General features: G+C 35.0%; 3 protein-coding genes across 3 annotated transcripts in view; 1 reads left to right on the top strand and 2 right to left on the bottom strand.

Annotated features, from left to right (window-relative positions):
* Vib (vibrator) overlaps positions 1–2,496 on the bottom strand; it is a 29,240-nt gene extending 26,744 nt beyond the window's left edge. Inside the window, exons 1-2 of the mRNA XM_064040291.1 lie at positions 2,284–2,496; positions 1,932–1,962 (exon numbers count right to left, since the gene is read on the bottom strand). Coding sequence (XP_063896361.1) covers positions 1,932–1,962; positions 2,284–2,300 — 48 coding nt within the window. The 5' untranslated portion in view covers positions 2,301–2,496. The remainder of the gene's footprint in view (positions 1–1,931; positions 1,963–2,283) is intronic.
* A 513-nt stretch (positions 2,497–3,009) lies between these two features.
* Positions 3,010–7,132, top strand: LOC110373671 (protein unc-119 homolog). The gene is made up of 3 exons (XM_021331003.3): positions 3,010–3,617; positions 3,793–3,965; positions 4,492–7,132. Exons 1-3 carry the CDS (start codon positions 3,265–3,267, stop codon positions 4,608–4,610), a joined length of 645 nt encoding a protein of 214 aa, XP_021186678.1. The 5' UTR covers positions 3,010–3,264; the 3' UTR covers positions 4,611–7,132.
* A 2,226-nt stretch (positions 7,133–9,358) lies between these two features.
* LOC110373646 (E3 ubiquitin-protein ligase siah2) lies at positions 9,359–18,478 on the bottom strand. The gene is made up of 8 exons (XM_021330974.3): positions 18,243–18,478; positions 14,458–14,592; positions 13,845–14,096; positions 13,464–13,547; positions 11,921–12,116; positions 11,516–11,657; positions 10,897–11,325; positions 9,359–9,531 (listed from the first exon to the last, which is right to left on the bottom strand). Exons 1-8 carry the CDS (start codon positions 18,293–18,295, stop codon positions 9,386–9,388), a joined length of 1,437 nt encoding a protein of 478 aa, XP_021186649.3. The 5' UTR covers positions 18,296–18,478; the 3' UTR covers positions 9,359–9,385.

The following is an 18,478-nucleotide window of genomic DNA, read 5'->3' as shown; positions in this document are numbered from 1 at the left end:
TCTTGACCATGCTAATCTGAAGAACTACTGGGCGGATTTGAAAAATTATTTCTGTGCCGTAAAGCCTATTTCTCGAGGAAGGCTATAAGCTAGGTACTGTTTTTCCAAGGACATAAAGAATTTCAAGTTTTTTTTTCTCTTTTTTTTTTACAAGCCTTTTAATCTACAGATTATGCCAGGCTTATAGTAGCCTAAGAGGAGAGAAATGCTACTACTGCGTTCCTGAATTTCAAGTTAATGTAGGTACATAATGTAAAGATGTCATCATCGCACAATGTTTTATGAATAAGCAATCTCAAACCGGTTTACCAAAATGTTGATGACTCAATAAACTTTGGATATATTATAATAAATGCATGCATTACTAAACTGGGTCAGTTATGAAATTAGCAAGTTTGTATGAATCTTAAATGTTATGCCTTGTGCAATGGTCATTTGCGTTCATGACAATACATTGATGTCTATATTAATATTAGCTGTTCTCCTGTGTATCCTAAGGGGATTACTTCCCTCATCTGGACAAAACGGAGCCCTTGTTTTTTTTTTTAGCTTTTTTACCTGTATAGGTGCAGATTGTGATTGTATCAAATGGAAATATATGTTGAATTTAATCTCGAATTATCTATACTAATACATATTATAATACAGAAGAAAAATTTTTTGATTGCTCTTTTGTACCCGTTAGCCTTTGGAACCAATTTTAAAAATTCTTTCACTGTTGAAAAGCTACACTCTTCTCAAGTGACATAAACATATTTTATCATTATGTGAGAAAAGAGCTAGTTACAAATAAAATTTCAGGAGCCCTGCAAATGTATCTTCCCAGTGATACTTTTAACTCCATCCTTCTTACAAAAGTAATACAGAAAATCAGTAAATTAACTAAACAGGAAATTGCATTTCTATGTAAGTATTTTATCATCATGCTTAGTATCCAATAATATTTATTACACGATTACTACTTCATTTGACAACAGATAACAACGGTAACATTTTATTCAGCCATGATAAGACCTTACATGACTAACAAGGTAAATTATATTCTATTTTTAAGACTTACATTATATACTTAACTCAGGTTAAATGTTTCTAATGTTTTATTCAAACCATAACTTGTTATTTTTGTCATCACCTGCCTAGCCTTTTCTCAATTATCTTGGGGTCTGCTACCAGTCTAACTGGATGCAGCTGAGTGCCAGTGTTTTACAATGAGCAACTACTCAATCCAGCTACCTGGGCAACCTTATACCTCTTGGTAAGACTGATCTTCAGACTTACTGTCTTCCGACTACCCATAACAACTGCCAAAGATGTTCAAATGACAGCCGGATCTTATAGTTTTACATGCCTCTCGAAAAACAGTAACTTATTATTCATGTTACTTTAAAAATACTTGTTTATAGTAATTTACTTAATTGTACCTAAACTTAAAAAAAAATTGGCTGCTATGCTGCCAGTGTCAATGAGGTTAAAACCTTTTTAATGTTTGTGTAGAACATTTTGTTTATGAAAGTTAAAAAATATTGAAGGACACTGTATTCAAAAAACTTTCAAAAAGTTTAAGCTATGTGCTTGTTAGTTAGCTGTTACTTTTTGTTGAAAAATCAATGACATATTGTTGACCTAGATTCTCAAATATTGTAAACATGAGTAAAAACAGGACAGTAAAAAATCATAAAATATGAAATATTACAAATGAAGAGTAAAGCAATGTATAAGACTACTGTCAGAAGAATCTAATGAGAATAGTTGAATAAATAATTATGTGACTTGATTAAATTATTGTACAGCATCTTCCTTCTGGAGAGGTTGGCCAATGACGTACATCAAGCCTCATTGCTTCACACCTCTTGAGAGTATTGCAACTTAACTGGTTGCAAAGGCCTATTGTCCTTGAAATAACGCAATTTGAAATAAGAAAAGTCTCTTACCTCTTCGACTGTTAGGGGGAGCGTAACACGGCTGCAAACAAAGAGAATTGCGTTTAATTTCACTATATAAGTCCCAATAATGACACTAACATCTGTTCAATAAGTCCGCGGAAATTCACTACTTCCACGGACAAACCTTGACCTAAAGATCTGTCACTGTCACCACTTTTCCTATATTTCGACATTAAAACTTAACTGATTCAATTAATTGCTACAATAAGAGCTTCACTTTAAGAACGGACTTTACTGATAAGATGGGACAACTAGGCGGACCGTGGCAAATTTTCAAGTAGATTGCCCGAAAATCGATTTGTATTCGCAAACTTGTATAACCTTAACATTATATACTCACTATTCCTTGATAATCATGTTGTATATTTATTTTGAATCACTTTAAATGCACATCAGACAGTCCACTACCACCTTAAAAGAAGACTTATCACAGAACGAGACTTGAGCGATGGCCCGATTATTGGTAGATTATTATAATTTTAATCTATGACCAACCAATGAAAATGACAAGGCGCATGCTTCGTTATGACGCAACGGATATTACGTCAACGTTTGCAACGTCGTTTCGTTCTACGCTAAACCTCCTATTCGCAAAGTCTTTTTCAAAAATTAAAAATAACGGGAAAAAAGTATTGTTCATTAAATAATCTGGTTAACATATAATTTTGCTATCAAAGTTTTGTATTTATATAATTTTAAACTTTATTATTAATGAAAAGATAGGTGTTACTGTTTTCAACTTATCGTGAACTGGAACGAATACAAACCGGAATTCCTAACGTTTCATATCATGCATTCTTTGCTACCACGCAAGCAAAATTATGTATGAATAATGATTAAAAAAAATACTATATCATATTTCGAAGACAAACGATGATATTCAGTTTTAGTTCGATTATTTTATGTCAAAATAACCTTTTAGTTGCAAGTAAATTGACTCAAGCAAATTCGGATACCATATTTTTTATTTTTACATCAATTTAACATTCAGCTGATTCAGCACCTATTACTTTTATGAAGATGTTTTAAAATACATATTAGTTATTTCGTAGATTTTTTTTACAAACTAAGACCGAAAACAACTATAACGAATAATAGTAAAGTTTAGATCTTAACTTGGCCGTGTATCCGATTGCCGCCGTCATAGTTTCAAGTTGACGTGAAAGACAAACATTAGCGATCAAGTGAATTTTATTCAGAAAATATGGAAATGCCCTAAAAATGCTTTGATATCTTATTAGTTCACCCTTTCAAATTTCTATCTATCGTGCCTATATTTTTGAGATTACTTACAACACAAGATTTACTTCACAATTGCAAAATGAGTTTAGTGGGGAAAAAGTGCGAATCAATATCGATGCTTGAAACCAATAAAGACGACGTAATAGTGAGTGAAATAACTCCTGAGGATGTTCTGAGACTAGACAGGATTACTGACACATACATGTGTAGTCCTGAGGCGAACGTATACGATATAGACTTCACGAGATTCAAGATACGCGATTTGGAAAGTGGGACGGTGCTTTTTGAGATTGCGAAGCCTCCAACGGACTTTGGAGTGGACAGTGAGGGCACCGACGATGCTCCAGAGGAGCCGCTGGACCCTAACGCCGGGAGGTTCGTGCGCTACCAGTTCACGCCTCAATTCTTGAAGCTAAAGACTGTAGGAGCCACGTAAGTTTCTGTAATACTTATTTGAGTCTAAAGTAAAAACTTCGTCAGTGGGTCATTTCTTAATATATGTAACTGTTGTGCTACAAATAGTTCATCTTCTTAATATAAAGGGTAATAAGCATTCAATAATCATAACAGTATTGTGGCGTTATTTGAAAAAAAAAAAATCTTCCAGGGTGGAGTTTACCGTTGGAGCTCGTCCTGTCAACCACTTCAGGATGATAGAGAAGCATTTCTTCAGGGACACATTGCTTAAGACCTTCGACTTTGAGTTTGGTTTCTGCATACCGTTCTCAAGAAACACTTGCGAACACATATATGAGTTCCCCACTTTGCCTCCTGATCTAGGTACGGTATTTTTAGGTATAAGTCTTTATAGTCCTGTCTTTTCTAAATATTCTTAATTTTGAAGTTCAACTGTTGCTCCAGCACAACACACATTACTTTTACCAATTTCTAAAAAGAACTGTGTTCACAATTCAACCAAGTATAATTTATTTATTTAGCCTTTTGGACTGGGTGACACATATAAATACTTTGAGTAAAATAATATAGCAGTTTAGTTGTAACATCATATCTGTGTTAGGCTCAACACACACCAAAAGAGCGTCGAAGGGCAGCAAAGCGAAGCGCGGTTTGAGTGTCATTTGAATTTTTACTTTATTCCTATTACTATAATGTATATTTTCGCAAAAAAATATTTTCGAAACTCGAAACTCAAACCGCGCTTCGCCTCGCTGCCCTTCGCCGCTCTTTTGGTGTGTGTTGAGCCTTATGTGTACTTTGAGTAAAAAAATATAGCAGCATAGTCATAACATCGTACTTGTGTGTCTCGTTAACTGAAAATGCTTAAAGAACCATTCTTATGTTTCAGTGGATGAAATGATCACCGCACCATTCGAGACGTGTTCCGACAGCTTTTACTTTGTCGACAACCGTTTGGTGATGCACAACAAAGCAGATTACGCTTACAACGGCGGCATCAACAATTAAACACATTTATTGTTTACTACAATTGGCACCATGCATCGTTTTCGTGATTTAAATTTTATGACACTGTTTGACACATGTCAGTTTTCGAAATTTGTGAGTAGATCTCAGTTTTGAGCTGTCAGAGAAATAAGGGTATAGTGATGTTATAGTAAAAGATGATAGTTGGAAAATATCTTCCAAGCTATTGAGGCAGTAAAATATTTTTGAAATTGCTTATTTTGACAAACGAAGAACCAGTATGTGGCTAAGCCTTCTGGTGGAAGATTGTAAATACCTTTGACTCTCATCACAGAATAGTTAACAAATGGAGTTTAACTAGACACTTGAGATATAGACGATCTGATTGGATAAGCGCATTAGCTAGATGCTACTAGTTCCTCGATCAGCAACAACAATATTTTCTGCAGTTTCCAACGTTTAGTTAGTATTCCATTTGCTAACTAATCTGTGTACATTTGACAGCATAACGTTCTTAAATCACACTTAAATACATAATATTTGTGATCTTATTGATTGTGATTTTTACAACTATACTTACTCAAGTAATCAATTTAAATTAATGTGAACTGAATTTAAATTAAGGGAGTGTTTTGTTTCAATGTTGTTTAAAGGTGTTGCACCTTTTCTATTTTTAGTTTATTTCTGTTCATTTTTATCTTTTATTACGTTTTGATAGAGGGGAGTATTTAATAAGGGAATCAGGGCAAGATGTATGATGGAAGGCATTCATAAAGTATTTTTGTTAAGTATTATTATTTGATGTATTTTAATAAAATTGATCTCGATATTAACGGTATTATCTCAGTGATGACATTCCAATTTATTATATTTAATTAGAATATGCCATGTACTTAATAATGGTTATATGATAGTTTTTAATTATTTCAATTTATTTTCATTATTTTTAGTGATTGTGATATTGGTGATACTTTAAGGTTCTAATTTAAAATTTTCAAGTCTTATTTAAAACCAAAATGTGTTATGTACACTGATGTGTCTTATTAATTTTAGTGTTGGCTATTACTTTGTAATAAATAGTATTATTTTATTACAGTATGTATTAGCAATTTTTCGAAAAACACTGAGTGATCAACTTTACTCTCTTGCACTCTTTTCAAATGTGTGATAGGGCTACAGCGTGTTATATTTGTCTTTTTAAATAGATTTACTCAATAATTTTCCTGCATTAATTTAAAAATACAAAATAATTACAGGTTGAGTATTTCTAAATTTCTAGGCTTTTGTCGTATTTACCTTATTTATGCGATGCTCCTTTCAAAATATTATTCTAGGTGTATTGCAGGCTTTTGAATTTATTTTTTTTGGATTTCTCCTAGCATCTTTGATTTAAAATATTTTGACAATTGAAGTAAAATTATATACAGGGAATCTCAATACTTTCGTTTTTTTTTCTATTATTAAAAAGTGAACTAACTTGAATAAATAAAGAATAATTAAAAAAAATCCCTAAGGAAAAAAAATGAATAATTCGGCCAGTGATTTTTGTCTCTGTCTTGCATTTTCACGTAACCTATCGTGTCACAGAGACCGAACATGGTCTTGTTTAAAAGAAACGCCATCTTGGCTCAGGTATTGCCAGAATAAATAAATAGACGTAGTTGCTACTACAAAAAAATAATATAGTAAAAAATAATAGTATTACTTGATTTCTTTCAAGAATGTACTTGTAGGTAAATTACAGACTGCTTTGATCAAACGAAAGGCTATTCCTTAATCCACTGAAAAAAAGATAGGCGTATTTTGTCTTCGGGAACCCTGAATTTATCAGTATAGGAGATTTTAAAATGGCGGCAAATTAATAAAAAAATTGGTGATTTAATATCCAGCTTTAAAACTTTAAAATTAAAATCAAAAATTCCCATTTCATGCCGTCCATGTTTTATTTAAACAAGTGACCTTTTTTAAATGTAAAGTTTTAATAATACGAACTAAATGTGTTCAGTACGATGAATTTTCATTTAAGTAATTTATTTTTAACTATGTCTAGTTGTAACTGTTAGCTGTGTCTACACTGTGTGATGCTTTTGAATTAGCCTGTGACTATATTATTTCTGCCAAATAAGTATGTAATACATATGTAATTTTATTACCTTTTTAATTATTTTTTTATACAAAATTTTATTGGTGACTGTACCTAGAGCGGTTCATTACGGATGTTTTGTTTGTGTATACCAAATTAATGTTTTTTAATCTTCAACAATTCAACCTTATATTTAAACATTTTTGTTAGATGTTAGATAATATGATTAACTCATTTGATGTTCCAAAGAAATTCAATTTTTATGATTATTACTGTGGGGCCTAATTCTTTGTTTGTCTATGGGTAGGCTGATTTCTATATTTGAGTTAATGAGTATACATATAAATATAATCTATTGTATGTAATATGTACCTATACAACTTACAACAGACTTAAGTAGGTACTTATGTTTCTGTATTAGACACCTGATAGCTTAGGAAAGCGGGTCATCCTTCAAATAACCCCCTATGTATAAACTTTTCGACAATGGGCCGTTTTTCTATTGTCTATGTTTTAGCGGTCCTTTTTCAAATAAATCATACTGGCCTGTGATTTATTGGGGTAATAGTCACGTAAAAAAATGGTCTTAGAAATGTGGTTAAAAGGAGGCCATATATGATTATTCTTGGCAATCAGCTAAAAAGGAGGTAAAATATGGTTGGGGTTGTATCTAATTATGGAAGTTAATATTTTTTTTCTCAGTCAATATCCAAACGTAATTATATGAATGATGGCCCTTGATGATGGTTTTCTTTCAACAGCTTTTTATGGAAATATATAATAGAAGTTTGTTAGGCTGAAGTAACTGTGTGTTAAATATTGAATGTATACTTTTTAGAGCGGGTACAGGCGGTCCGGTATTTTTGTAATTTTATTCTAAAAGACCCATGGATTATTTTTAAAAAGTCTCAAAAGTATAAAGTTTTTTTTTGTGTCTTTCACGATAAATTTTATGATAGACATATAGAAAGGGTGATTGCACGTGGAAAGGGTGTTCTTAGAAACCAATAAAATTGACTTGAAGTTAAAATATTTTTTGATTTTGAATCTTTGAAAATCTTGGAGCGTCTTTGCCCGCTTATCGAATTCACTGTCACAGATCACATACACTAGTTTTGTCGATGAAAATAAAGTTGATAAAAATGTATCCGATTTGTGATTTGCAAACCCTTATTTATATGTTAAGTCCCTTCTGTACTGTTTAAAAAAAATAAACATAAAAGACATTAAAAATACAAAATACATTTAAACAATTTATTGATTTAAAATTACAAGTTTCACAAAAAAGTACAGCAAAAAGATAGAATAAAATATGGCGAAGTTAACATACAATGAGGGTTTTTGAAAATTTTTCTGCCACCGGGTGGCGCCACGTATGCGTCTGGTCCAAACAGCTGTCAAATAGTATGGAATTGTAGGTGCCGAACTTATTGTTTATTGAAATTCTGTTATATTGGAAGTGTTATTGATTTTATTATGGACTACGGTCAGAATAAGGTTTCCGAACTAAAAATTGAGCTAAGAGAGAGGGTGCAAAAGTCACTGGTACTAAGGAAAAGCTTGTTGAAATTTTATTTACTCATTCGCAATAGTAAAACAATAATGCAGTGCTTTAATTATAAAATAAAAAAAACACTAAAATCGTTCACAATTCATAGTAAAGATAAGCACTTTGACAGTTATTTGGACCTGACGACTCGGTGCTGCCACCTCGTGGACGCCATTTTACGAAACCCTCATTGGATAAAATAGAAAAACTTAAAATATTAAAACAATCATATCAAACTATCGCTATATGCGTGATATAGTGAAGCGAATGTTGTTATACATGCAATCTTAATTTCTTTGAAAATATTTCAACCTCAATAAGGTACGTATTGAACGACGATTTCATATCTGAGAGTTACTGCACGTGCAGCTGCCGCTTTCATCCAAATAGGTATCATGTCCATCTGCCTCCGAGCCTTTTTTCTCAACTATGTTGGCGTCGGCTTCCAGTCTAATCGGATTCAGCTGAGTATCAGTGCTTTACAAGAAGCGACTGCCTATCTGACCTCCTCAACCCAGTTACCCGGATAACCCAATACCCCTTGGTTAGACTGGTGTCAGACTTACTGGCTTCCGACTACCCGTAACGACTGTCAAGGACGTTCAATGAAAACGGTTTCATGTAAATTCATAGAAACCAGTAGTGCAGCTATGGCCAACTTCATGCAGTCGCGAAATGTGAAGTCGGCAGCAAGAATTCAATACGCACCTTTATACATTCGGTTGATAATAACTCTTATTTTTAACATAATTACAATTATAATTATTTCTATTACAATTCTTAGAGAAATTATGTTGCACTCAAGTTAGTGGACGCACAACTTTCTTTTCTCAAGCAGAAAACGGCTTCCGTAGTCCTAAAGCCCTTGGGGAATTTAAGCTACCAACCTCCGTAATGATCTTTGGCCTTTATTGTACTTTTTCCTTCTCCATTTTTTTTTAATTTCTTTGAAGAAATTCTGAAGGCTATTCCTTTCTTCCTTTCGTACTCAAATATTAAATTAACAGTATAAACATTGCTCAGTACGAATATTCTTCTACTTTTTTCTTCCTTTGAGATTTTGATTCAATTTTTTGTTGTGGTTTTCTAATTGTAAAGCACAGCCTTCATAAAATCTTTCATGAGCATTATTAAAATAAATAGATGATTATCAAACATCTTTATTTCTACTCAGTCGGTTGGTAGCTAGTTTTTTCTATTTTCCGAGGCAAGGGAAGATGATCTCCCGCGGTTCGCCTTTACGCGTTGATGCTTGTTAACTGCGTGTGTCTTTTGTTTTTGCCCTTTCCTGCTTTCTTTCTCCCCACGGCTCTCTGAATCTTCTGCGATGGCTAAATACGAATAATTAAACTTAATTACTTATTTTGCATACAAGTTATGCTTTAAAATATATAATAAACACGTTCTATAACTTATTGAATACAAGTTTCACGATAAACTGTGGAATAAGCACGTTATATATTTTTTTGTCTATGGCAATTAATTTTATAGTTTTTGCCAAGACTTGCCAGTGGTAAACCCTATCTGGCAACACTTGACAGTGTTTAATATGTTTTTTATGATGGTAACACTGTCAAGTTAACGTTTTCGATTTCAAAAACTTTCTATCCCTTCATTTGTCGTTACTACAACTTGGGCATAATAATTATAATCCTTAAATCCTTAACCTACTTCAGCTGGGTTCCTATATTCTACAGATAAAATTACTATTTAATAATAGCAGTTTTTGTAGCATCATTTTGTTTCTCTGTAGGTAAATTCGGGAACCAAACTGACTACTTACTATACTAGGAGATAAACTATGCCGAAAACCATGCTCATCATAATTTTTTTGACCTACAAATAGGTACTTATATTAAAACACCATCACCTTCTGGCCATTATGGGTTTTTCTTAGAATAATAATTAATACTAAAACAATCAAAATGTATGACCAAACACTTAATAAGGGTCAAACAATTTAGAAAAACACTCTAAACCACCACTCTAAATGGACGTTTGTAATAGAAAACTTCCATTGCAAGAGAATTCCATATATCATCTTAATTTAGGTATAGTTTTTAAAAGGTGTAATTTTACCCCATTTTACTGTATGCTGGGTTTTTATAAAATACGTTTTTTTGTATACTTATCTAACATAAACGAGAAAGAAAACGTACTTTTTCATAGCGTCAAAACAAATAATTTTGTTTGACAATTGTATGGTACAATAAGACCACTACAACATATATATGATTTTCAGAAATAGGTATTTGAAGGTAATTTTAACATCGATGGTGATATTATCTTATCTAGAGAGGGAAGAGAGAGGTACATATATACTAACTCAATCGCACAAATGTACGAGAGGATAAGTCAACGATAATAATATGTATCAAGTATTTTTAAATAGACTTTTATCGTGCAATGCATTTAAAACGAACATTCATGTACGAATGCCCATATAAGTGTAGCTTTGTAAAATTTTAACTATAATGTGCTCATTAACTTACGTCCTATCGGTTCAATAATATAAGCACATAACAACAGTTAAATAATAATAGGATGTACCATAGATTTGTTTATCTTGGACAAATACCGTTATTGAAACCTCTCTCTATCCATCTTTTATCGATACAATATTTAATGAGGGCATCAAGATTTTTTATCCTAATGCTTCCTACCCCTACCGCGATGTTTAACAAATTCCTTTTTACCTTCCTCAGATTTCTTGATAAAAAACTTGTAATTCATAACACCGTTGTGCACGAATGTATTGGCGTACCACACTGGCAACACAGCACATTCGCCATCTTTAAATATGTCCTCTACTTTGTCGTTGGACGACATACAGTTGTCTGTGTAAGTGTACTTGCGGTGCTTTTCGTTTTTATTGTAAACGTGGATTTCGTAGTTCCATTTCGCGGCGCTGAACTTGGTACCAATAAGTTGGACGGCCATGTAGACTTTGCCGTCAGTTTCTGATACTTTAACGTGGACTAGGAAGTTGTACGTTCCTAACACGACTAAATGCACCTCTTGGCTCGTGTTCTGCACGTTTGTCAGAGCCATTTCAGTATCGACGTCAGTCTGACGGCCGCTTGGATGCATTTGGTCGAAATGACCCGCTATTTGGCTTAGTTTTCCTGGAAAGAAGAAAAATAAAATTAAAATTGGAGTTGAATAACACTTTTGGTAAGTGATCGGTTTGCATAAGAACACCGTTATAATACGATTGTTTTCCATGTCTATTAGAAATGGGTCTCAGATTACAACTTTCATTACTTTGGTTCTCGTTACGGTAAAGTTGCAAGGTAGGTGTATAGTACTTATTACCTCTCCAGCAGCAAGTGCCGAACACGGCGGCGAGCGGACACTCCTGCTCCTTGAAGGGACACTCGCGCAGGTGTGTGTCCATGTCAGAGATCTTGATGTACAGCTTACAGCCCTCGCTAGCGTTTGGGCACAACGCTTTCGTCTGGTTAGTTAAATAAAGAATCGTTTAAAACAGGGTTTTGATAGAAAATCTCTCGTTTCGACTACAGTATCCAAATTGATTTAGGTGTATTGAAAAAATTACATGTATGAAAAAAATCTAATTAAAAAAGATATTTGAGAAATCTAAATGAAAAAAAAATATTTTTTTGTACATTTAAACATGATGATGGAATTATTTAATTAAATAGACTAGCCTACCGGACACAGTAAATCGCATTACGCAAATAACTATAGAACTTATACCTGAGCCATATGGTTCTCGAGGTCAAAGTTCCTCCTGTTAGTGAGGACCTGGCGACAGATGCCACACACTCGGCCTCTATTCTTGCACTCGCTGCACGAGCTGTGCCCACTGTCGCACTGGTAGATCCGCAGGCCGAACCGCGAGTGGCAAGTCGGACAGTCTAGGACGTCACGCTCCTGGGGCTCGTTGCGCTGTCTGGAAATTAAGGTTTGAAATATATTGATATAAGTCGTAAGGTGTATGTATATAAGTTTTTTTTAAGTAAATAATCTTTCGAAGTAATTCAGGACAATTCTCGCAAGAAAACTCGAAGCGAAAGTAAAATAACAAAGCATGTTAAAAATACCTTTTTTGTCGGGGTATTCGGGCAAGGTAAAAAATAACGTCGATAACTCGATATATTTAAATCCATTAAACAAGATGAAATCTAAATCGTGTGTGCTACGGACACTCTTCCCAATTACCTACAAAAATCTCAAATTACCCTGCGCCTAATTTAAGAATCATCAAAGTCAAAAGTTTTGTTCTAGTTTCAAATATACACAACACAGGGCCTAGTGTGAGTTTTGCAAGTTAACTTACTCGATGCGTAAATTATCATACAACTTAATGACGTAGCGTTAATTCTAGAACTATTTATTATAATGAAAGCTGTCATCGACACTTGGTTGTATTATAAACGCGCTCACTTGCGAAATAGTAAACGTCATTCAGAATTCAGAATCAGAGTGCTTAGTGCGAGTTTTCGTGAATTTTTTTACGGACTCACATGAGAGCGCGTATACTAAGATTTGTATGCAATGTTGCCAACTTAGTGGATTTTCCACTAATACTGGTGGTTTAAGTCCCCTATTTAGTGGCGAAATGTTGAAAGTACTGCGGGTCAAGTAGCGAAATGTAAGTTTTGTGGTACAACTTTAAGGAGTTACTATGGAGATTTGAAGTCTCACGGAATGTCAAAATAGCATCTACAAAACAAAAAGGTGAACGACTACTATATAATTATATTAAGTACTCATTCATTGGTCAAATGCGTAACTAAACAATTTGTGAAACTACTACGCCGATTATAATTTGTGAAAGATTCGGATCGGGTCGGATGAATTGCTAAACAGATGTAATGCTTTGTCTGTTTTAAATTTCTATCGTTGCCGAGTTACATCTTTGGATGATTAAATTGTTTTAGGTTACAATAAAATATAAACAATATTTTTTTAGTGGTGAATTTGGTGATTTTAAGTGTGGGATAAATTTTTGTTAGTGGTTTTCTGGTGGTTTTAAAAGTTGACTCTGGTGGTAAGCTTCTACAACTGTTGGCAACACTGTTTGTATGGAACAAAAACAGGTTCCAATTTTTGACACTAGGTGGAGCTGTTTTTGTTCCATACAAATCTTAGTATACGCGCTCTCATGTGAGTCCGTAAAAAAATTCGCGAAAACTCGCACTAAGCACTCAGCTCTCAGGTGGAAAGCTATACAGTAGCTTTATACAAAATGAGAATGACTTCAAAGTCTATACATACTGTTGATGAAAATACATACCTGCTGATAGATCGCGGCCTGGGCCCCTGTCCGCGACCTCTTCGATTCGGGAGGAACGGCGCCGACGGGGCAGGTCTATTGTAACTGTCGAAAGAAGATTAGTTTAAGCTTATGTATATCTTTCTTGCGGGGAGTTTTTTGCGCCACTTCTTTCCAGTAGTAACACATAGGAAAAGAAGTCAGTCAGATCACTATACGAAAGTCCCGAGAGATTTTGAAAACAATTGGTCCAGTCATCTAACTTTAGTTTTTTTTAACCTCGGCATTTGTGAAGTCCCAGTAATGTAGTTGGTACAAAGCCATCTATCATTTTCTTGGAACTTTTTTGTTTAATTCTCAAAAAGAAAACCTCCCATTTACAAAATGAAGCACCTTGATTACCTTTCAGTTTGTCCATAGTTGTTAACGAAAACGAAGTCATTCGGCCTCTGCGGCTGGAAAGGGTTGTTATTGACTTGGGGATGAAATTGGTTGTTGTTGGGCTGGGGGTGGAATTGGTTGTTGGGTTGGGGTTGATACGGGTACGCTTGGGGCTGGTTCAGATTGGGGTATAGAGGCTGTGGCGTACTAGGGGCTGCGTTTTGCTGCAGAGCGGGTCCAGCATAACTGTACGGCGCTCGCTCTCTTTCCATGCTGTAAAAAATTTGAATTAGCCTTTAGTTTGTTAAATTGTCTACATCATCGACAACATAACCAAACCGAGGGTGGCAATTTCATGGCTGGTTAATTTGTGGTTCGGTTCAATTACAGTTTAATGGTGCAACTGGCGTATACTCACAGTAATTATGTACTGGTTATATGCCTGTGTTTATTGTACTTAGCCTTAACTCTTATCTTTCGTATTAAGGTCATCATCATCTCCCGAGCCTTTTCCAAGCTATGTTGGGGTCGGCTTCCTGTCTAATCGGATTCGGCTGAGTACCACCAGTGTTTTAAGTACAAGGAGCAACTAAGGTATCTAGGTAGGTCTTCATATTTAAGTATCGTCAAGTACCTTATAGTTTGAGGAGTAGGGGGTCTGGCAGCTGCCTCCTGCTTCGTTTTATTGACCACCTCTTGCAGTTTCCTCTCGTACTGCTGCCTCTGCTGGTCCAGCATTCGCTTGACTTCGGCCTGACTCATCTGTCTCCTGTGGAAAAATGGCATTTTTACATCGACATGTTACGTTAAGGTCTTTTTATTAGATCCTCGGAAGAGAAGAAGCTCGTCCCATTTCTTCTTTGAAAGGATTCAAATAAATAAATATCAAGCTAAAGATATATTATTGTTTATAGGTAGGATTTGAAAAATTTACTTTTAGATAGCAAGTTTACAGAGTTGAGAACTTCTAAGGGATTTTATGCGCATTTGAAAATGCTGCGTAGTTCTTAATCTTAAAATAAGCGTGTTAAAAATTGGCAGCAATATGCCAAGTTTTTTTAAAATCCGATCAGCCGTTTGTGAGTGAAGAAGTAACAAACACATACACAGACACACAAAGTATCGCCGTTATAATATTGAGCGTGATTAACACGCAGCACCCACAGCGATTCTCATTTGATGATATTCCACCAAAAGATACACCTACTACATTTTACTCGTACTTCATACCCCACTATAGGTACATAGTTATCGGCACGGATAGTGAGCTCTCGGCGGAAGAGTGGGGATCGCTTTGCGCACTGTACACTTAAGGCAATAAACCAATAAATCACTTCTGCGTAGGTGAAGTTCAGGGCTCAATATCCTTGCCAATGATATTCATGATAGAATACATAAGATACACACGATGGTAACTTGTCATACTGAAATTATCTATAATTATATTTTATGCGGATAACAATCGGTCGAGCAGTCACGTTAGCTTCTAGCTTGTTACATAGGAAGTGGGGTTTCCCCGAACGAGATAAAATACGAATAAAACTCAAAATATATAATCATCGGCAAGGATATTGAGCCCTGATCTGCCCCAGCGCAGGAATGATTCATCGGTTTATTGCCATAAGTGTACAGTGCGCAAAGCGATCCCCACTCTTAAGCCCAGAGCTCATTATCCGTGCCGATAACTATACCGGTATTTTTTACAGGTTTAAGAGGAAAATTTGATTTGAAAGAACTAACAAAAACAAAAAAATACTGACGTAAATAAGTATATTATTATCGCAAATTATAAGATCTTGCTTCCTAATATCTGATGCTAATTTAGGTAAAATATCAACAAAAACATTTTTCATTTATATTTGTATTTGGCGCACCACGTCCTGGCATCTACGTCCACGTCCTCCATCAAAACGCTACTGGGCATGCGCGAGATGTTAAATGGCTGACTTCAGAGAGGCAAACTTATTTGAAGAAAACCGTCTGTCTAAAAAGGGTATTGGATTCATAGAATCTGCGCAGAATCCTATTTTCCTACTTATATAAATGTGAAAGTTTTTGAGAATGTATGGATGTATGTTTGTTATTCAATCACGCAAAAACGGTTGGACCGATTTGGTATGTGCATAGGTGATACCCCGGATTAACACATAGGCTACTTTTTATCAACACACACCACGCGGGCGAAGCCGCTAGCGGAAGCTAGTTGGTTAATATGCGCGCGCTCTATTGTTTGATCAAAACTTTGTAGATGTTTAAGTGTATGAGTGAGTGAGTACCTGCTATGCACGTGTTTTGAAAATACTAACAAAAAAGGGTCGGCTAGAATTAGGTACATGTTTTTCCTGCAACTAAAGATTGCAGGTAATAATTTGGTTTGTTTTGGTCACTAGCTTCTGCCCGCGACCTCGTCCGCGTTAGATTCGGACTTTAGAAGAAATAATAAACACCAGCTTATCTTATTATCTAAATCTATGCGTACCTACTACTACTTCTATTACCTACTACTATTAATAATTTTTAATTTGATCAAGGTGTGTTCGCGGTTCTACAGAACAACGTCTATGGATAAAACTGAAAAATTAAGATTTATTTTTTTTCAACGTATTTTTCCAGGATAAAAAGTTAAGTTAGTTAGTATAAGGATAATAAGACATAATCATACCAAGTTTCATCGAAATCGAACCGTTAGTTTTCACGTGATGCCAGAACATACAGACAGACAGACAAAAAATGTTTAATCATATAGGTATTTGGGTTTGGTATCGATCCAGTAACGCCCCCTGCTATTTTTTTAAATATTTTCAATGTACAGAATTGACCTTTCTACAGATCCTACTTTTTATATTATAAATGTGAAAGTTTGTGAGAATGTATGGATGTATGTTTGTTATTCAATCACAAAAAAACGGCTGGACCGATTTGATTGAAATTTGCTATGTGGATAGGGGATAACCTGGATTAACACATAGGCTACTTTTTATCAACACACCACGCGGGGGAAGCCGCTGGCGGAAGCTAGTTAATTATATGTATAGATAGAAATATGAGTTTTGATTAGATTGTTTCTACAGCTTTTTAACTTATTTAACGTTTTCATTAATTTCATTCATTTAAAATAATCCTCGTTTATAAATGCGAAAGTAAGTTTGTAGTTTGTCACACTTTCAAGCGCGAAGGGCTGAACCAATACAGGTAAAATAGATGGTAGGTATTGGTACCATATGGCGACGCCACAGGTTACTTTTTATCCTTGTTCCTGAAAAAAATCGCTCGGGTCTTATTGTTTACTAGCTCGTGCCAGCGGTTTCACCCGCATCCCGTGGGAACATCGGCACGAACTCGGATAAAAAGTAGCCTATAGCCTTCCTCGATAAATGGGCTATCTAATACTGAAAGAATTTTTCAAATCGGACCAGTAGTTCCTGAGATTAGCGCGTTCAAACAAACAAACAAACCCTTCAGCTTTATAATATTAGTATATATTCCTTTGTATGTAAATATGTATTCGTATTCCTATAGATAGACGAACGAAAATAATCGGTAAGAAAAATCCCTGCATAATAGAATGCTTGTATAAGAGCAATTGGGATAACTGCCCCGACGCCAATTTTATTTACCTACATATAAACTTCCGTCGTAATGCGATACGAGACCCAGATGACCTTATGTCAATAAATAGTCCTTTCAGCTTAAACGTTGGTGAACCGCCGTTCCCGATATGCTATCTACTGCTATCTGTGGATTTGCTGAATAACATTCACACGCTTTTATTTAACGACGTAAAATTCATCAGATGATCCCCTCCCGCCGTGGGTTAGCAGCGGTGAGGGAGTGTCAGATTCTTACTGACTAAAAACCGTCGTGTTTCGTCGTAGGCCTTTTATGTACCAGGGCCGCGGTAACTCTTTCGAACAATCCCGCAACCCAAAATTCACACGCTTACATAAGCCTCATACAAATACAAGTAGGTATTGTCAAATTCTTGGAGAGGCCTATGTCCAGCAGTGGACTGCGATAGGCTGATGATGATGATGATTGTCAAATTCCCATCGTTAGTCAACAAACCCCAAGATAGATAGAATATTGGGAAGTACCGAAAGTGATAATATTTCGTATATTATGACGGGTCAAATGATTGACTCCAAACGGAAATACTTATTTGCTGAGAAACGTACAAGACATGTTTTGTTAACTTACAATCTTTTTTCGCTTCAACATTCTCGGAGAAGCAAAGTTATTTGATGAGCACTATCACTTCAAAGTAGGTGATGTTTTAAAACAACAATAAATCTACAATGTTATTTTGTTTATATAAACAAACTTTAAAAGCATCTACCTTCATAATAAAAATGCTCAACAAAAATAGCTACCCAATACCATGTTGATACTTTAATTAATGAAATATTGAGTAACACTTACTGTGTTGGAGTCGAGGCATTGCTCCTACTCGTGGTAGATTGCTCTGCACCCATTTCAAAGACGTTAAACACAACCTTTAGCTTCAAACACTGATTAAAAACTTCACTAACCTAACCAAAGCAAGCTTATTAGGCACAATGAGCGAAACAAAGCAAAACGTTGTATTTATAACATGGCCGACGATTATACACGCTTCGAGTCGAATTTCTGATAACGAAAGTACCTACACGACTCAT

The sequence above is a fragment of the Helicoverpa armigera genome, chromosome 22 (genome assembly GCF_030705265.1).
Source record: "Helicoverpa armigera isolate CAAS_96S chromosome 22, ASM3070526v1, whole genome shotgun sequence".
NCBI lineage: Eukaryota > Metazoa > Arthropoda > Insecta > Lepidoptera > Noctuidae > Helicoverpa > Helicoverpa armigera.
The sequence above is the reverse complement of the archived record's forward strand: the minus strand, read 5'-3'. Positions and strand labels throughout refer to the sequence as shown.